This window comes from Staurois parvus, unplaced genomic scaffold (assembly GCF_062004578.1).
Source record: "Staurois parvus isolate SC_StPar_1 unplaced genomic scaffold, SC_StPar_1.0 ptg000361l, whole genome shotgun sequence".
Taxonomy (NCBI): domain Eukaryota; kingdom Metazoa; phylum Chordata; class Amphibia; order Anura; family Ranidae; genus Staurois; species Staurois parvus.
Window position 1 is genome coordinate 246,620 of NW_028318157.1, and position 21,109 is coordinate 267,728.

At 43.9% G+C, this 21,109-nt stretch overlaps 1 protein-coding gene across 3 annotated transcripts in view; it reads left to right on the plus strand.

The window, feature by feature from the left end:
• Positions 1-21,109, plus strand: part of VWA7 (von Willebrand factor A domain containing 7) — a 65,629-nt gene that overhangs the window by 8,948 nt on the left and 35,572 nt on the right. For all 3 annotated transcript variants that reach the window (XM_089684890.1, XM_089684888.1, XM_089684889.1), the window contains 3 exons: positions 3,813-4,060; positions 16,421-16,702; positions 19,262-19,358. In XM_089684890.1, coding sequence (XP_089541016.1) covers positions 3,833-4,060; positions 16,421-16,702; positions 19,262-19,358 — 607 coding nt within the window. In that variant the 5' untranslated portion in view covers positions 3,813-3,832. The remainder of the gene's footprint in view (positions 1-3,812; positions 4,061-16,420; positions 16,703-19,261; positions 19,359-21,109) is intronic.

The following is a 21,109-nucleotide window of genomic DNA, read 5'->3' on the forward strand; positions in this document are numbered from 1 at the left end:
CTCAGTTTGTGAATTCTTCGTCATGGAATGCTGGTGTTTTTTTACATAAAAATTATTATTACATATAACTTTGGTTATGTGTGCATGCTGCTTAGCTACATTTTCCTGTTCTATAAATAAAGAATAATACATCACTGAAACGGGAAGCAAAATTAATTCCCTTTTAAGACCAGACCTCAATATTGCATTACTAAAATAAAAAAATTACTAAATAGATCACATTTTTCTGAACCATACTTGCAAAAGATAATATATATAAACATAATATAATAATGTACATGAACATAAACATAATATATATGAGAACGTCCATTGTATCACAACAATATACAAAAATAAAAAAAATGTCAAATTATGTTCCAATGTGTATTCCCAAAATTATAAAAAAATGTATTAGTGCCTCCATTTTACCTCAAACATGGAGCTAGTTAAAAACATTTAAAATGTACTCAGCTGCATAGGAAGACAAGCCACAACATAGATCAATTCTAACTTTTTATTTAAAAAATCAAAGGACCCACATAGAGTTGGGCCCATTGTTTTCTTTGATAAAAGGTTGGAATCGATATATTATGGCTTGTGTTATAGCCAAGTCTATTTTAAATGTTTTTAGTTGACACCACATTTATAATACATGCCTTCCAAATTTCTGAGCTACCACTTCAATGGAGAATGCCAGATATTATTTTTATTTTACAAAGATGCTCACAATGTGCAGAAAATTCAGAGGGAACAATTTCATTATAGGAGAAGAACCTGTACAACCGTGCAAGACTGGAGTTCAGCTTTAACAAAATGATTTTTGGTTTTCTAAATCCACTCTGCAATATAATTACCTGTAACTTACTTGTATTACCTGTTGATCATGCAGTACATGATCCCTTTCCTTAAACAGGTTGACAACGCTGTGGGGAAATCACATTGCAATGTTGTCACCATGTAGTTTAATATGGATTTTAAAGGATAAGTTCACCTTTTAATAAAAAAAATTAAATGGACATTATTTTACAGGTTAAAAAATGTGCATGTATTTATTTATTTTTTTACAGGAGCCTGCAAAGTATTGCACCCACAATCAGCAGATCATGGATGCAATTTCAGTCTCCCTCCAGCTTTCAGTCTGTACCTCTGTACAGTTTCTTAGTTTGGACGCAGGAAGGAGTGGGAATGGAATAAGAGCATGCTATTCAGTATGCCCACAGACCATACAAACTAAAAGTCTGTCTGTTGCGTTGGCACATGGGACCTGTAGTTTTCTCAGTCACATGTTCAGGTTGCTGAACATGTTACACCCTAAATACAGCTGTAACATGTGACATGTTCAGAAGGTCAACTTTAGCTTTAAGCTTTTAGCCTTTATGTAAAAGAGAAATTAAAGTCCCCCTTTCCATTGTAAGTACCCTCAGCAGTGTTATATTTTGCCCCATCCCCTGTAACTGTCACATTCATTGGATAGCTGAATGCAAATATGGAATAAAATATAAATAAAGGCCTCTAAAAAAAATCTACAGAATATTATCATTACAGGTATTAACAACATAGAGTTGCCAAATTACGTTAATTTTTGCAGTTATGGTTCTTTAAAATCAAATTATTTTATATATAAAAGTACTGCCCTGTCTATTGGTCCCTGCATTCCTTTTTTACAATTTCAATTAAGTGCATTATAAAATAATAATAAATAATAATAAAAAAATGTTGTGTTGCTTATGTTCTCATATCCTTTTGTGTTTGCGGCTTTTATACTATTTATTAAAAAAGTCCTATTAAAAAAATGAATAAAATGGCCTTCATGAACTCTGCAGTTATATATCTATGGTTGGATTGCGGTGAAGGAAGAGGTGAAAATGTCATTTACGTTGTGAGTCTCAAAGGATTTATTAATGGCTATTTAAATGACTGATGTTGGCTTCACAAAGGAAGCATAATGGTTAGATTATGCAATATTAATTGCAATATTGATTTCTCACTTGTCCATGTCACTGTGACAATTGTGGATACTTTGTGTACTGTGTTTTCATTATGTGTATTATATTAAATGGACTGTCATGTTCGTTATAGGTGGTGAGCACATAAGAATATAACTTAGCAGCACTGCACTTCATCTGCTGTATTTACTATTTTGTGTGAATGATTTTTCTTCTACAGCAAATGTCTTTCATAAGCGTTAAACTGATCTTTTTAATTATCATTATTTATTTAATTAAAGTGGTTGTAAACCTCATACATGAAATCTGAACAAAGAACATATTTCTATAGTGTTTACTTGCCTATCTCCAAAGCACTAAGGCAGCCATGAATTATGCGCATTTATTTCATGCAACCATGGGTTGCAGGAAAGAAAATGACTTGATTCCACCATCAACACAGTCAGTGTTGTCAGAATCAGTGAGAATCCCTCTTGTGCCGTCCTTGGCGGAGGATCACAATGATTATTGATAGCAGCTATAGCTACTGGCAGTAATCGCATGCTTAAAACCTGACATGCCGGTTGTACCCAAGTCGATCAATGGATTGCCTTGGGTACAATCAACCTATCCTTAGATGGATGGTTCCTGTTGAACAGGCCAATATTCGATCCACCTATGGCCAGCTTAAGTGTAATTTCTATCTGCTGCCTCATTTCTCCGTTGTCAGCATGACAAGCTTCTGACAAGTTTTCCTGACACCAAGAGGTAAAAAGTTGAGAGTGGAGGGATTTCCAACACACAGCCTGTGACTGACAGCCTCAACTCTGTACCTGTGTGGTGTGTGAAGGGGGTGTGTCCCTTCCCTCCAATCATCTCTCAGAACTCTTGCACGCTGTGTAACTGCAGCTCCCCACCTCCTGTTTTGAGAATCTGTCAAAAATGCTTTTCATCTCTGAGTTTTACAAGGATGTACAGGACAAATGACTGCAAATAAACAGGTACAACTTATGTAGGGGGATTTGTTTCACCTCTATGTATCACTTTACTGGGTATATGTAAAAATTATTTTTAGGTGCTCCCTCCCTGAAGAGTAAGGGCCAAATGCTCATTTAGTCTGGAGGGTGGAAAGTATCAGAGAACTCACAATCATGCCTTATTCATGTCATCAGTTTTCGTCAGCATCTATATTTGTGAGCAACTATTTTCAAGGATGAAGCATAGGAAGAGCAAAATTAGAACCAATATATCTGATAAGCACGTTGAGAATTCATTGAAAATTGCTGCTTCATCATCGAACCAGATATTAATGTGTTAGTTTATCAAAAATAGTGTAAAATATTGCACAAGTTGTCCACTTTTACTTTTATAATAAAATATATTACAAAAAATGAACTTGTATTACTCATATAGGTACATTATCTATAACAGTGTTTGGTAACTTGTGATCTGCCCAACTTTTTCTGCTCATCAGCTATCCTTATTGTTAGTGTATTTTATATGTAGCCCAAGACAATTCCTCTTCTTCCAATGTGATCCAGGAAAGTTAGAAGGTTGGATGCCCCTGCTGCACAGTATTCAAAACACGAGGTGGCAGACATTGAGACTATTTAAATTTTTGGGCATAATGGACAACCCTTGGTTACTTACTAAAACTGGGGAGTGCAAATCTGGTACAGCTCTGCATACAAACCAATCAACTTCCAGGTTTTATTGCCAAAGCTTAACTGAACAAGCTGAAGTTGGAAGCTGATTGGCTACCATGCACAGCTGCACCAGACTCTGAGTGCTCCAGTTTTATTAAATCTCCCCCTATGTGTTTTTCTTTTTACAAACCATGTTCTCAGACTGGTTGGATATATGTCTGCACCTACCTAAATAAATGTATACTCTTATACCTTGCAGGCCATCTCAATGTAGTACCCATGAGCTCCTCCTACCCCATGCTCCTCCCCTTTCTGCTCCTATGGTGCCTGGCACTACCAGGGAGCCATACCTTCTTCCCCAACTTCTGGTCTAAATTCCTGTCCTTCACCTGGGGCTCCTACACCCATCAGGACCTGACGGAAGAGGCTGTACTTAACATCACCTTGCAAATCTTATTGGACAACAAGCATCCCACCCGACCCCCACTGCGTTGGGAGGACTTTGAGGTATGTGTGTAAAGTATATACAGAAAAGAACAATTCAGAATAATTTGTCCTTTACTTTGTATTTATTTCATCTATAAATAGCCACAATGTTAAAATGTCTCCAATGGGGCATATTACTTTGTGCTAGAAGACACAATTTGTTAAAATGTTTGTTGAACTGACAGGCTTAGGTGACACTACAAGGTACCTGCAGTCATTTTGTCATGCCTTGGAAGTTCCCCGATCTGGTCATATTGCTTATATTGCATATTGCTTTCACCTATCGTCTCTGACTCCATTCCTCTCTATCCAAAAAGGAAGCCCTGGATACAGCACATGGGCATTTACTGGGCAGCTGGACTGCAGCATGCAGGAACAAGTCCCAGCTATAGTAACAACTGACGTGAGGAGTATGTCTGGTCTGTAGGACATCTGGTGCTCATTCATAGAACAACTGTTTAGAAACTTCAGGTTTCTTGTGCTTCCTACTTTTAGGGCAAAATGTTAGTCCAGGAACTTTTTGTACATGACAGGTTTCCTAGTGTGTCTACTAGGGGTTGTTAATAACAACAGTCATGAACACATGGTACTTATATCAGGACTCCTTCTAATGCTTCCTCCTGGTGGCCCAACCCTAAAAGTAAACTCAAGGCAGCAGAAAGGTTTTATATTTCAACAAAACTGTAGGCAAAAGGTTTTTTCTTCATTCATTTTAACATGAGGAAGGATTAGAACCTCTGGCAAGGTTTTATATTTCAACAAAACTGTAGGCAAAAGGTTTTTTCTTCATTCATTTTAACATGAGGAAGGATTAGAACCTCTGGCAAGGTTTATAAATCTTTTCTTGTTTTCCGGTCCTGCTGACATCCACAATCCTCCATCCTCCATATCTTGTATGGGCATCACAGGGGCAGCAAGTGAGGGAAAATCTCCCTAAAGGGGTTTCCTGTCCTGGTGACCAAACAGCAATAGAAACCTGACAAAGGCTCAAATACTTACCCATCGAAAGAAAAAAAAACAGTTTGGACTGGAATTTCATTTAAAGTGGAGTTCCATCCAAAAGGGGAAGTTCCACTTTAAAGATTGGTCCCCCACTCCCCATTAAGGATTGGCACCTTTGGGGAGTAGGGTTTTAATGGGTACCCGAATTTGACAGGTACCCACTCCCACTTCCGCTGTGATCGCCTGGTGATCAGAAACGGAAGTTGTCCTTCTACCTTCCCTCCCCATAGTCTTGTGGGACACGTGACAGGTCCCAGGAGACTACGAGGCCATTCAGGAAGCGCAGCTCTACTCTACAGTGGGCACCCAGCTGTGAAGTCACAAGCTGTCACAGCCGGGTGCCCACACTGAAGATGCCGGCGTTCTGGAATACAGGACGGCCGATGAAACGGGCTGCGGCAGGGGGCAATGTGGGATCGTGGGACAGGTGAGCAGCTGTTTATTAAACGTCAGCAGCTACAGATTTTCTAGCTGCTGACTTTTATTTTTTTACAGAGTGAGTGGAACTCCACTTTAAGCTTGATTCCTATAGTTCTGCTGTCACTTCATTCCATGCCCAAAAAGGTTGCGATAATGATTGAACAGCACACTTTTCCCTACTAAAGTCATAGGGTTTTAAGCAAGGCTTGTGTTATCTGGAATCTGTGCTCTCCCCTGTGGTGAGAATGTAGCAATATGTGAATTTTTGCTATGCTGTCTCCCCATCTGATCTACATAGGATAAGCTCACTTGTCACAATGCCACATTTGTTAGTAGACTTCCTGTCATCGATAGTTTCGTGACTTTGTGGTCCATGAGGTTTTTAGACTGCACAACTGCAGGTCACGTACGTGTCTCATGGGCTTGATGTGTGAGACTGCAAAAGGAACTGCAGTTTTTTAAAATGTCATTTTCTTTGAAAGAATACAATGTATAGAGGTAAATGGAAGGGTGAAAAATTGAAGGGGGGTCTAGGTGAGTTAAACTGCTACAGTAACTTTCAATGAATCAGGGCTATACTATATAAGATACAATAACATTATGAGTAACAAGATATTTTCAAGTGGGAATCCAGACAAATATTGAATAAAGACATTGTAGTCTCTAGACAGATATTAAAGGGCTCATTTGTACTATTGCATTGCGCTGCCACGCAAAATACTGCAACACATTTTACATACGTTAGTGTGATGCTGTTGCAAGCATTCTAAAGGGGTCCTTTATTATCATGAAAAAGAAAATATATATATATATATTTTTTTTTTTTAATTTAAACTTTTATTTGATTTTCCAGTGTAAAAAGAACTACAACTTAATTTCAAAAATATTTCAAATATACATATTTCTTTTTACCCCAACATTGACCTCACCCCCAGCACTCTCCCCTCCTCCCCCCAATCAAATTTCCCCATCCACATCCCCTTTCCTAATCCATATCTTCTCTCATAATTATCTATCTATATCTGAATCTAATCTCACTCAGATTCTCCATTAAGGCTCTCTCTTAACTTCCCCCTTAACTCCAACCAGTTCCGGGTATCTTACAGAGGTTTTAAATTTTAACCAACTACACCACGTTTTCCTAAATATTCCCTTTTATCCTCCTCTATGTGATATGGTTCTTCCATCCTATAGATATTTTCAACTCTATTTATCCATTCCTTAATTCTTGGTGCTTTCGGAACCTGCCAAAAATGGGAGTCAGACCCTTCATGAAAAATATTTTTAAATACTGATAGCCTGTATCTAAAATCTGATGTGGCCACTACAGTGGGTTCCCACTCTTCCTGATGCATGGCTCCCAACTGTCCCTGATTTGGAGAGACTGTCCCTCTTAGAATGAAATCCTTCTGTCCCTTGGTCTTGGACCTCTATAAAGAAATGTACAGTTTAATTATTAAAATAGTTATAGAAGTGTTATACTGCAGTAATCATACTATTGCGTTGTGCTACCGCAAAATACCGCAACAGATATTACATGCGTTGTTGTGATACAGTCACAATCATTGTGCATGGATCCTTTATTATCATGAAAAATATTTTTAATACTCATAACCTGTATCTAAGATCTGATGTGGCCATTATTGGGGGTTCCCACTTCCCCTGATGCAAAGCTCCCAACTCTTCTTGATATGAGGAGACTGTCCCTCTTTTAGAATGAAATCCCTCTGTCCCTCTTTACTCCTCATTTATTCCTTTTTAGGTCTGACGTATAGACCTCTATAAAGAAATGTACAACTTAGTTACTAAAAGTGTTAAAGAAGTGTCATAGTGCCATAAACCGTACATCCATGGTTGAATTTGTTCATCTGAAATGCTAATAGAAAGAAATTTAGTGGTGAACAATTTTTTTTTATTGGTTTAACCTATAATTTTTTCTGTATTTATTCCTCACATTCTACATAACTTTGTGTCATAACCTCCATACCTTATACTAAGGTGTCCCTCTTTCTTATCTCAGAAAATTAGCCTAATGGGTTAATTTATATTATGAAGGAAGTAGGCCCTGGAACACATAACGGGGGTGGGACACCCCATGATGGCATGGAATGTGCAAAGGTGGGTAGGAACACCCAAATCTCCCAAGTGGGCAAGAACAGAGTCAGAAATGATGGCAGAGAGATCTCACTGCTGGTGTATCCAAACATATAAGAAGCAAGGTGTTGAAAGAGCTCGTCTGGCTCTATTCATAAGAAGATAACTGTCAGGGCTCCCAGGTATGACCAGAGATGTGTGACTGACGCAGGGAAACGCAGACTTCAGATATGGGATAAACAATATAATTTATTAACACTAACAATACAAACATAAACGCAGTGCAATACTAAACATAATACAGTGCAAACAAACCAAACCAACCACCCACAGATAACAGTACATACAAGCAAGCGTCGTCAGGCAGGCCGGGTCAATATCAATTGGGCAGGTAGGTACAGGGGGAGCAAGCGGAGAATGGTCGGGGTCACAGGCCAGGTTCAGCAGGTAGCAAGCAGCGTAGTACAGAGGGTCAAGCAGAGGGATGGTCAGGGTCACAAGCCAGGGATCAGAACAGGTAGCAAGCAGCGTAGTACAGAGGGTCAGCAAAGGAACAGAAACAGGCTGCAGGACAGATACAGGGCCCAGGACAAACACACACCAAGGCAGAGTCTGTGGGTCTGGCCATCCCTTAAATACCCCAGCATAATCAGTTCCAGGTGTTAGCTGGCTGCAAAGTTGAGTCTCTGATTGCTGGGAGCACCCGCTGGCCAGCCCTGGTACTGCAGATCAAAAGGCAGGTGAGTCCCACCATTGCTGGCCAGTCCATTCCTGACAGTACCCCCCCCTCAAGGAGCGGCCTCAGGACGCTCCAAACAGTCCTAGCTGGGAAAAATGTTCCACCGCCCGGGTCTGGTAACTGGCGGGATATCAAAGACTGGCACACCTGGCAGGACTCCGGGCAGCGGTACACCAGGCAGAGGCACATCGGGCTGGACACCGGGCAGAGGCACATTGGGCTGGACTCCGGGCAGAGGCACATCGGGCAGAGGCACATCGGGCTGGACTCCGGGCAGAGGCACATCGGGCTGGACTCCGGGCAGAGGCACATCGGGCTGGGGCGACAGGTCTCGGGCCCTCAGGCGGAGCGGCGGGCGCCGGACCCCCAGGCGGAGCGACAGGTCTCGGGCCCTCAGGCGGAGCGGCGGGCGCCGGACCCCCAGGCGGAGCGACAGGTCTCGGGCCCCCAGGCGGAGCGGCGGGCGCCGGACCCCCAGGTGGAGCGACAGGTCTCGGGCCCCCAGGCGGAGCGACAGGTCTCGGGCCCTCAGGCGGAGCGGCGGGCGCCGGACCCCCAGATGGAGTGACAGGTCTCGGGCCCTCAGGCGGAGCGGCGGGCGCCGGACCCCCAGGCGGAGCGACAGGTCTCGGGCCCTCAGGCGGAGCGGCGGGCGCCGGACCCCCAGGTGGAGCGACAGGTCTCGGGCCCTCAGGCGGAGCGGCGGGCGCCGGATCCCCAGGTGGAGCGACAGGTCTCGGGCCCCCAGGCGGAGCGACAGGTCTCGGGCCCTCAGGCGGAGCGGCGGGCGCCGGACCCCCAGGTGGAGCGACAGGTCTCGGGCCCCCAGGCGGAGCGACAGGTCTCGGCCCCCAGGCGGAGCGGCGGGCGCCGGACCCCCAGATGGAGCGACAGGTCTCGGGCCCTCAGGCGGAGCGGCGGGCGCCGGACCCCCAGGTGGAGCGACAGGTCTCGGGCCCTCAGGCGGAGCGGCGGGCGCCGGACCCCCAGGTGGAGCGACAGGTCTCGGGCCCTCAGGCGGAGCGGCGGGCGCCGGACCCCCAGGTGGAGCGACAGGTCTCGGGCCCTCAGGCGGAGCGGCGGGCGCGGGACCCCCAGGTGGAGCGACAGGTCTCGGGCCCTCAGGCGGAGCGGCAGGCGCCGAGTCATCTGGCACGACAGTGGGCTCCGAGTCAACTGGCATGACCGCTGGCACTGGGTCAGACATTGGATCGTCTGGCTGGACAGCGGGCATCGGGTCACCCGGCATCAGGTCATTTGGCTCGACCGCGGGCACCGCATCATCTGGCAAGGCAGTGGGCTCCGAGTCAACTGGTATGACCGCGGGCACTGGGTCAGACATTGAATCGTCTGACTGGACAGCGGGCATCGGGTCACCAGGCATCAGGTCATTTGGCTTAACAGCGGGCACCGCGTCATCTGGCAAGGCAGTGGGCTCCGAGTCAACTGGTATGACCGCGGGCACTGGGTCAGACATTGGATCGTCTGACTGGACAGCGGGCATCGGGTCACCAGGCATCAGGTCATTTGGCTCAACAGCGGGCACCGCGTCATCTGGCAAGGCAGTGGGCTCCGAATCAACAGGCACGACAGTGGGCACCGGGTCATCAGGTACCGGATTGTCTGGCTCGACAGCGGGCACTGGGTCACCAGGCATCAGGTCATTTGGCTCGCCAGCGGGCACCGCGTCATCTGGCAAGGCAGTGGGCACCGAGTCACCAGGTACGACAGCGGGCTCTGAGTCAATTGGCACGACAGCGAGCACCGGATCAGGTACCGGATCATCTGGATCAACAGCGGGCATCGAGTCAACTGGCCTAATAGGATCATCAGGCTGGATCAGTTCATCATGCTGGGTAGAGGCATCAGGCTGAATGCCGGCGTCCGGCTGAGTAGAGGCTTCAGGCCGAGTAGAGGCTTCAGGCCGAGTAGAGGCTTCAGGCCGAGTAGAGGCTTCAGGCTGAACCACGGAAGGCAGGTTCACCAGTTTGGATACTGGCAGGATGGTATTGGTTGGAAAGAATTTTCGCTTTTTTCTGGTTTTAACTACTGGAGCACTGCAAGTAAACGCAGGTCTGCAAACGAATGGAGCAGCTGGAGACAGAGAAGAACTGGAGGATGGAACAGGAGAGGGAGCAGTTGCTACAGAGGGCTTTTTTACAGGGTTAAAGGCAGGATAGGTGCAGCGAGTGGGAACAGGGTACTGACATGCGGTAGATAGCCAAGTATACTGGGCTGTAACTGGAGGAGCTGTTGGGAATACAGGAGAAGAGTTAGAAGCAGGACTGGGTTTTTGTAAGCTGACTGAGGCTGGGTGCAACAAGTCTGTCCATGTCTGCAGTATGGGTTGAACAAAGCTGAGCTTACACAAAGCCTGTCTGGTCAATGACTGCACTGCGTTTATACAAACTCTTAGTGTCTGTGGTGAACATGTGGAATAACGCTCCAGAAAGTAACCCACATCATCCTCTAATAACCACACCAGGGACTCTACCTGGTCTGCACTAAATGGTGGCAAAAATTCATCCCTGCATTCGGGGGAACCAGATGAAACCAACTCTGCACAAACCTCAATCAAAGGCTGCAGCTCAGAGAACTCTGTTCCCTGATCTACTAGAACATGAGCGAGCCGTATACATTCTAGCAGTTCATCCCGGGGATACTCCTTCAGAGTTTGATAAGCATACTCCCTGTCATCAAACACTAGCAGAGATAAATACTCAACCTCATCCAGATCCATCCTTCCCATCAACAAACCAAGATGGCTTCCCTGTGCAGCCACTTCTGGTCAGGATTGGCCTTGGTGTAATGTCAGGGCTCCCAGGTATGACCAGAGATGTGTGACTGACGCAGGGAAACGCAGACTTCAGATATGGGATAAACAATATAATTTATTAACACTAACAATACAAACATAAACGCAGTGCAATACTAAACATAATACAGTGCAAACAAACCAAACCAACCACCCACAGATAACAGTACATACAAGCAAGCGTCGTCAGGCAGGCCGGGTCAATATCAATTGGGCAGGTAGGTACAGGGGGAGCAAGCGGAGAATGGTCGGGGTCACAGGCCAGGTTCAGCAGGTAGCAAGCAGCGTAGTACAGAGGGTCAAGCAGAGGGATGGTCAGGGTCACAAGCCAGGGATCAGAACAGGTAGCAAGCAGCGTAGTACAGAGGGTCAGCAAAGGAACAGAAACAGGCTGCAGGACAGATACAGGGCCCAGGACAAACACACACCAAGGCAGAGTCTGTGGGTCTGGCCATCCCTTAAATACCCCAGCATAATCAGTTCCAGGTGTTAGCTGGCTGCAAAGTTGAGTCTCTGATTGCTGGGAGCACCCGCTGGCCAGCCCTGGTACTGCAGATCAAAAGGCAGGTGAGTCCCACCATTGCTGGCCAGTCCATTCCTGACAATAACGCTTTTGAATTAATTGATCCTTTAATATTGTTTACAGTAAGCTGATTCAATTCACATATTGTATATCTAATAATAAAAGATGGCAGATTTCTGATAATAAAAAGCGTACAACCTTCATGCTGCTTTACACCCCCCCCCCCCCCAAGTGACTGCTGACAAACCTGCGTTCTCAGTCAGATACCTGGCATCCACGTTCCAAGCATCTCAGTAACCTCAGACAGCTTTTCCAGGCATGCTGCTTCCACATTTTATATTTTCCCTACATCTATGTGACTGCCCCTGCCCCGCCTGACAGGTGTGATGCTGCAGTCACTCCTGTTAACAGTCAATCACCAAAAACCCAGAAAACGGAGCCTGGCCAGTTGGTAAAGGAAGCAAACACCTGGCATTACCAGCTCAGATCCAGCAGGTTCCCAGCTATGGTTATGGGTTTTTTTTTCATACAATTCTGTTTCAACCTTTTTTTAATCCTATTTTCTTTTTCAATGCTACTGATCTCCTTCAGTCAATTCTGTCTACATGAACTCACCTCAGGGTCAGCTGCTTATCGTTACGCTGGATGGCTTTTTTTGATAGTGACAACAGAGGACCAAGCCTGTGCAATGTGTGCTGGCACAGCTGCTTATAGTCTCAGTTATAGTCTCAATCAAAGGAGCATGTGACAGGGTGACAATGGGGGGGGGCAACATTGGGAGACAGTTGTCACCCCATAACAGGAAGTGCCAGAACACAGATCTTCATGACAAGATCACCAAGTATTATCTTAATGAAAGCTGCAAATTTTTAAATATTGAATTTTCCTTTTGAAAGCATTAACATGTTACAGAATATATGAGCTTTAGGTTTAGATCTGCTTTAAACCAGAACTCCAGACCCCAATGCTTCAAAGCTACACTGCACATCACTAGGCATACATTGAGGGCAGCTATGTACACCAGACAATTGTAGGCATCCAGCTGATTCATCATATGTTTGGTTAGAGTGGTAAGGGGTTAGAACTTCTGTCAGGTTTTTATTAATGAGACTAATCAAAAGGAACGTGAATGCTAGACTCAGTCAAGAAGGGCAGAGCCTCTGTCCAAACAAATGTTCTATACCACGGCAATATCTATACAAAATTTTTATTAAAGGTTCCAAGAGAGCCAACATGTTTCAGGGATCTGCATATCCTCTGTCTGGGATAATAATAAACACATTGAATAATAAATAATAAAATGTAAGTATATGACTTCAATAAAGTGATATTAAAGGCTGATTTTTTTTAAATAGCAAACTTGTCATACCTACATGCTCTGTGCAGTGGTTTTGCACACAGCAGCCCCGATCCTCCTATTCTTGGGTCCCCAGCAGGGGCTCCTGGCCCCCCTGCTGAGTGCCCCCTAGATAGCAGCTTGCTTTGGGGGCACCGAGGCAGGTCCGCTCCGGAGCTGCTGCTCTGTCTGTCAATTCAGACACAGAATGTGTCTCAGCCCTGCCCCCCTGCTCTCTCCTCATTGGTTCACTGGCTGTGATTGACAGTAGCAGGAGCCAATGGTCCACCTCGGAGAGCTGCTGCTCTTGTGCACATTGCTGCACTGAAATGAGGCCCAGGTAAGTATTAGGGGGGGGGGCAGTATTAGGCGGACTTAATATAATTTAAATAAATAACATTATAAATGTAAATAACATTACTAAAATGTCTATTATTAGCCCTGATAAAGAGGACACACATCCCCGAACTCCCCGAAGTGATGGAAGATCCCTCGAATAGTGACACAGAGAGCAACAGAAAGACTTTGTACATAGTGTGGGGGCACGTAAAATCTCTACAAGGTTAATATTGCTCTCTGTATCTTGCTGCCCAAGTGACTTCCACTTCTCTTCTGTTATATCCTGGTGTCACTAAGACTGAAATTGAGGGGACATGTCACCCAACAGAATCAAAGATAGTAATCAATGAAGGTGTGAAAGGTTGCCTCTCTGCAAGAGAGTATTAGATTCAGCTCCACAAGTTAATTACAATTGCTTCAGAGAGAGAACTTACTGCATTTAAAAAAGGAAGTGCTCCTGTATTTATTGTATTGCACTGAGGTCAGTGTGATACAATAAATATCTTTTTTTGCAATAAGGCCTTTCTCTTTTTATTTTTGTTTTTCTCTCTTTTCTTAATCCATCCAAAATATGGACTTGGGTTTCAATGTTTTGTGTGGTTTTTTTTTCTTTTAATAGTGATTACATTATTTTATTTGGCATTTACTGTATTTTCTTTGGTTTAAACCATATATCTCAGTCACGGGACCAAGCATCGGAACTAAATTGCTGGCTACATTTTTTTTATTTAGGTATCTATTTGCCTAAGGTATCTAATTCTCTGTTTTCCTATTCCGTCCAAAATATGGAGTTGGGTTTCAATGTTTTGTGTGTTTTGTTTTCTTTTAATACGGTAGACAGTGATTACATTATTATTTTATTTGGCATTTACTGTATTTTCTTTTTGTGATTTAAAACATATAGCACAGTCAAGGGACCAAGCATCGGAACTAAATTGCTGGCTAATATTTTTTTTTTTGGTTTCTAATTGCCGATACATTCCTCGGAAAACCTTGCAAACTCTGCCACTTTTTTCCACCCCCATGTTCCATGGGTTATAGACATGAAAGGGATATAAGAGATGGGGGATGGGAAGTGGAGAAGGGAGCAGGTGCATAAAAAAATAATGAGGAGGGTGGGGGCAATTATATTCTAGTATTGTGAGTTCCCCCCTGCTGAGACAGCCAGTGATGTAAGGATCCTGCAGGAGACATCTATTATCAGAGCAGTCTGGCTTGTGCTGACTCACCATATGATTCAGCAGAGCTGGTCCACAGCCAGGAGACACAGCTGTTTGACTGGCCCAGAGGCTGCTATCCATGGTACTGCAATTACACAAAGGGATTTCCCTTCTACAGTCAGACTGGCATTGTCTGCCATCATGTTCTAATCTACTTGGCAAATCATATAAGTAAAGAATCAGGAATAGCTACAGTCTGAACAATTGTTTTCTTGTTTTTACTGTGTGCTCTCATTCAGTCATTTTAGATAAATTTCCCCTTCACTAAAGCAGAACTCCAGCCAAATGTTAAAAGATAAAATGAATAGAAAATAAAAGATTAAATAACAAAAACAGCTTTTGCTGAAATATTCATCTTTAATCCCAAGAGGTCAATGCAGTACTTTTTTCTCCCACTAGATGTACTCAGTCTGATAGCCAGAATAATTAAACCCACTTTCTGTAAACCCAGGTTGTCCTGGACCTTCCCCCAGTCTGTGACTGGACAGTGAAAGGAGAAGCAGCTTAGTGAGGATGAGCTCATATCTCTGTCACTCTGCTGTATCCTCCTATAAGCTGCCTCCAGCTCTTAAGACCAAGAACTGAGCAATCACATGACCTCATATCACTCAGCTCTTGGTGCTCTGAGCAGAGAGCGGTGACTGTCAGTCACCGCTCTCTGCTCTGCCCCTGGAGCACTGGGCTGTGGACGGGGCAGGAGTGGCTGGCTTGGGCTCTCAGCAGCTCGCTAAGACATTGAGCCAGTGGATCCCAATGTTAAAGTCTGGACCACTTCTGTGACATCAGCTGACACTGAATGGGGGTCACAGGAGTACAGAAATAAGTGCATAAGTAAAAGCTTCTCTTTTAAAGTACATTTTAACCAAAGCTGAATGACCATTAGTTTACTAATGCACTGTGTGTATGATAAAAATTGGCTTTTTTTTTTATGAAATACTTATTTTATTTTTTTCATCCTTTGTTGCATCTCAGTCCTGCTGATCTCTTGCAATCTCTTTGCACCCACTATCTATATGCACTCCATTGAAGGCTGCACCCCATTTCTCAGGGTGGGTTTCCACACACATGGTGACACTACTACAACATGGCGGCATAATGTGTGTGGAAGCGGCTAAATGTTGTCTCCACCTGAAACATGTGTGACTGGGTGACAACGCAGGAGAACAGTTGGGAGACAGTGACAGTAAGGGCTCTCATCATATAACAGGCAGTGACTGAACAAGGATATTTATGGAAGTATCATCAGGTGTTATTTGAATTAAAGCTGCAGATAAAAGAAATATTGAAAATAACTTTCATGCTTCATGAAAAAATATGTCTGTCTTCCAGTAGGATTTGAGTTAGACCTTCTGAGCCTCAGAACAACAGTGCGTCCACAGGGTGAACCTATCCCACTCCCTACCCTCTTTTTCACCCCTTTTTCCCTTACCCTTCTCTATCGTGTCCCCTCTAGCCTACCCTTACCGTTCCCTATCTTGTCCTTTCTGTGGTCTCAGGTCCCTCTTGAGACACAACAAGTTAAACCTCCACACCAACAATTTCACTCTCCCCTTGCTCATGTGATAAGATGCTTGTATTTGTATCAATGTATAGTAACCATCATGCCCACATGTACAGAACCCTTTGCCATATGCGTGTTGCAATTAACCCTCTTTCTTTTAAAATGTGCTATACTGTAATGTTATTTGTTGAAAAAAACATACTGAATAAGAAAAATACTGAAAATGACTTGAAATTACATTGACATGTTAAAGCTTTTATACTGTAAGATTTTAGTGATTAGATTTAGATCTATTTAATAAGTTACAAAATCAGGTTAGCTATGTTTTCCAGATGTTAATTCCCTATACTTCTTAAATTTTCCTGTTAATCTTTTTCTCTCGGCTGTTGCAGGGCAAGACGCTGACCCCAGATGACATACTCACGTCATATTATGGAGATGAAGTATCCTTGCGCCAATTTCGCGCCTCCATGCGCCAGATTGTCAGTGCCAATGCCAACATGGATTTTCTCAATGGGACACGGAATGACCCCATACGTCACTTTGACTCTGAGAGGGTCAGACAGGGCAACAGCCTCTTGCTGCGGGCCAGGGAGGACCTGTTGAGCTACTTGAGCGCCAAGGAATATGAAGGTGCAAGAGAAATACTTGGGCAGATACTGCATGCACTTCAGGTAATTTATTCTGTTTATGGACAATAAAGGCAATAAATAAAGCAAGATATATCTGAAAGGTTTCCTTATTACTTTTCAGCTCTAGTGAACAAAAATAGCATTGCTCTAATTTAAAAGGTATAAAACAAGGGTGTCCAACCCACTGCCTGCAGGCCAAAAGGGCTATGCATGTGGCTCAACACAAAATTATACACTTGCAGCTGTGAATGCGGCCAGGGCACATTTGCAGGAATGCCGGGGATGCAGTGTTTTCCATAGCACCCATGGCGGTGACCACAACATTCTGGCAAGGCCTGGGCAGGTCTGGAGAGAATCCAGGGATGCCATGTTTGCAATAGCACTGGTGGTACATTCAGGGACTCTCGCTAGCTAGCGCCAACCAAGTATGTGCTGCATGGCCAGAGCTAGGGGGGTGCTGGGGTGGGCTGTGCCTCTCTCCCCATACCTTCCACACACAACTGCATACTGGCACATTATGAAAGACTTACCTCAGAAAGAAGCCCTCCAACAGCACACTGCTGATAGGGCTACCATCTTCACCCAGTCTTCGTTCCGGGTTTGCAGGCTCTGGCCGCTTGACTGGTCAAGCCGTAACAAAGTCTTGGCCACAACACAGAGCTCTGAAGGAACAGCAGAGGTATTCTGTTCCTTCAGAGAGCATGTGCCAGTGACATCATCGGATGCAGGGATACTGAATATCTCCTAAACTTTGCATATTTAGGAGATATTCCTTGTACCTACAGGCAAGTTTTTTATTATAACCCTGGTGACCATCTTGGGTCAGGCAGCTTACCTGTAGGTACAAGTGTCCAGTGGGAGTTATAAGCTTACCTGTAGGTACAAGTGTCCAGTGGGAGTTCAGTGTACAGTTGCAAGAAAAAGTATGTGAACCCCTTGGGATTACGTGGAGTTTTGCATGAATTGGGCATAAAATGTGCTCTGAACGTCATCTAAGTCACAACAATAGAAGAACACAGTCTGCTGAACATAATACTACACAAACATTAGATGTTGCCATGGTTTAATTGCACATAACATGTAAACATTCACAGTGCAGGGAGGAAAAAGTATGTGAACCTTTGGACTTAATAACTGGTTGACCCTCCTTCGGCAGCAATAACCTCAACCAAACGTTTCCTGTAGTTGCAGATCAGACCTGCACAACGATCTGGAGTAATTTTGGACCACTCCTCTTCACAAAACTGTTTCAGTGTAGCAATATTCTTGGGATGTCTGGTGTGAATTGCTCTCTTAAGGTCATGCCACAGCATTTCAATCTGGTTGAGGTCAGGACTCTGGCTGGGCCACTCCAGAAGGCATATTCTGTGCTGTTGCAGCCATTGTTTTGTTGAATTACTTGTATGCTTTGGGTCATTGTCCTGTTGCATCACCCATCCTCTGCGGAGCTTCAGTTGGCGGACAGATGGTCCTACGTTTTCCTGCAAAATGTCTTGATAAACTCTGGAATTTATTTTCCCATCAATGACAGCAATCTGCCCAGGCCCTGAGGCAGCAAAGCAGACCCAAACCATGATGCTCCCTCCGCCATGTTTTTCAGTGGGGATGAGGTTTTGATGTTGGTGTGCTGTGCCTTTTTTTCTCCACACGTAGTGTTGTGTGTTCTTCCCAAACAACTCAATCTTGGTTTCATCTGTCCACAGTATATTTTGCCAGTAGTGCTGTGGAACATCCAGGTGCTCTTTTGCAAACTTCAAACGTGCTGCAATATTCCTTTTGGACAGCAATGGCTTACTCCGTGGTGTCCTCCCATGTACTCCATTCTTGTTTAATGTTTTCCTTATTGTAGATGTGTCAACAAAAATGTTATCATGTGCCAGAGATTTCTGTAGGTCTTTAGCTGACACTCTGGGATTCTTCTTTACCTCATGCAGCATTCTGCACTGTGGTCTTGCAGTCATTTTTACAGGACGACCACGCCTAGGTAGAGTAGCAACAGTGCTAAACTTTCTCCATTTGTAGACAGTCTGTCTTACCGTGGACACATGAACATCAAGGCTTTTGGAGATACTTTTGTAACCCTTTCCAGCTTCATGCAAGTCAACAATTCTTGATCGTAGGTCTTCTGAGAGCTCTTTTCTGCGAGGCATGGTTCACATCAGACAGTGCTTCTTGAAACCAGTAAACCCAAAACAGGTGTGCGTTTTTTAAGGGCAGGACAGCTGTCAGCAACACATCCAATATCATCACACTGATTGGAGTCAAGGTTGGCTCACTCCTGGCTCCAATTAGCTCTGGGAGAAGTCATTAAGCTAGGGCCTCACATACTTTTTCCTCCCTGCTCTGTGAATGTTTACATGTTATGTGCAATTAAACCATGGCAACATCTAATGTTTGTGTAGTATTATGTTCAGCAGACTGTGTTCTTCTATTGTTGTTACTTAGATGACGTTCAGAGCACATTTTATGCCCAATTCATGCAAAACTCCACGTAATCCCAAGGGGTTCACATACTTTTTCTTGCAACTGTATCTTTCACTTGACTTTCAAGTTAGCTCTTTAGGTTACCTTTCATGTCATTTCTCTTTACTATTCTTGCAGGACTTCTACAGTCATACTAACTGGGTGGAACTAGGAAACACAGACATCCATCCTGACCTGGCCACCCCTGGGAGAGACATCTCTTCTCTTGCTGGAGGTACAAGACATCATCTTACATCCCATCTCACGTTGACTTCATTCTTTACTATATCTAATTGATCAGTGTGTCATTAATTATCCATTCTGTGGAAGTCTATCATTCCAAAACCCATTCTCTTAAAGTGTCAGTCTACCCTCAATCAATATTTTGTTTTTTTGGTAGGTGCTGTAGTGTTAAAACACCTGACAGTTTCTTCTATATTTTATATCTTCTATGTGATTTCGTGGGTTATCTTTTCACCTGCTGTGGCCATTATGAGGGACCTGTCATCCCTGTTTTTATGTATTTTTTATTATAGAGAATGTAACAAGAGTAGCTTGTGGGCAGGTGCAGTTTGCTTTCTCCACTGCAGGTGGCTCTCAACTGCAGCGGCATTGCAGTGGAAGAGGGAGTCGAGAGGAACATGGTTCCTCTATAGTTCCCTGGGTCACTGGAGAAGCTATCCAGTTGGATGCTTCCCTCCTTGTGACCCTGGTGGCCATCTTGGGTCAGGCACAGTCTATTTAGGACTGGGCTTGGTGCCCATTCCACATGTGGGTAGTGGGGGGACAGGTGACCTGTCTGTCAGGGACAGTAAACATTGGTGGGCAGAGGTTCCAGATGAGTAGGGAAAGGGTAGAGACAAACAATCCTTTCTAGGAGCCTCCAATTTGCGTACGGACCAGCTAGGCCGTATTTTGCCCCTCAACACCTCCCCTGTCCTGTGCTACACATTGCTGTTACATCCTGTAATTGTTTCCGGTCAGGTACCTTCCTGCCGGGCTTGTTATGAAGTGCAAACTTTAAATTCTGCTTCCTGCTACTGCTACTGGAGTGTTTCCTGCTGCCGCACCATGCTGCATCTCCCCACACGCTGAAACACCTGAATCTCAGGAATTATGGCAAAGGAATCCTACAGCTGGGGAACCTAAGATATATAAGAAGCTAGGTGCTAACTCAGCCCACCAAGCTCCAATTATAACTAAAATAAAAACTTTGGTTGGACTGACCCTTTAAATTATGTTTTTTTTAACAGTTGTGTTTATTAAATATGCTCAGCAGTATTAAATTATGCTTTTAACGAACGTGATATTTGCACAAAGTTCTATGACAGAGGAACTTTCTTTAACAGCCAATCTGAAATCATCATTTGATGACCTGACTGATGAAACTGATCTTTGTGGGTTACTGTACATTGTTGCTGTAAATATGTAGTATACAGGCGAGCACTAGTGACAATAATAAAGCAGCTAGCACGCAAGGTATAGGTAACAATCCCCACAATTTACTCACTGACTTTTTTTCCTACCGTTTGCTGATTTCCTGTTCTTTATATATCCGCAAGTTTTATATATATCCATATGTTGCACTTTATTGTATTACTTGACACATTTACTTTGTGTTTTTAGAGCTGCACCTTTTTATACATGTACATTGTTGCTGTTTGCATTGAGTGCAGTAAGTTTATAGTTAGGATAGCCACCATGTAGGTAATTATTTTAATAATCCTAGTGATGCTGTTGATGCTTTGTTAAAACTTAAAGTATAACTAAAAGCAAAACTTTTTTTCAGTTTTGGATAGAGTGGAGAGGGGTTAAAACGCCTGTCAGTTTTTATTGCAGCCTCTGCCCCCATTAAGGAGATTCCCCCTCTCTATTTGTTCTGTTTACCATTATAATTGAAAGTAAAAGAAAGTCACAAATTTTGGGTTGTCCCCAGAAAGTAATTCTCTTAATTTGCAGGGCTTCCCTCTCACTTCCTGTTTGGTT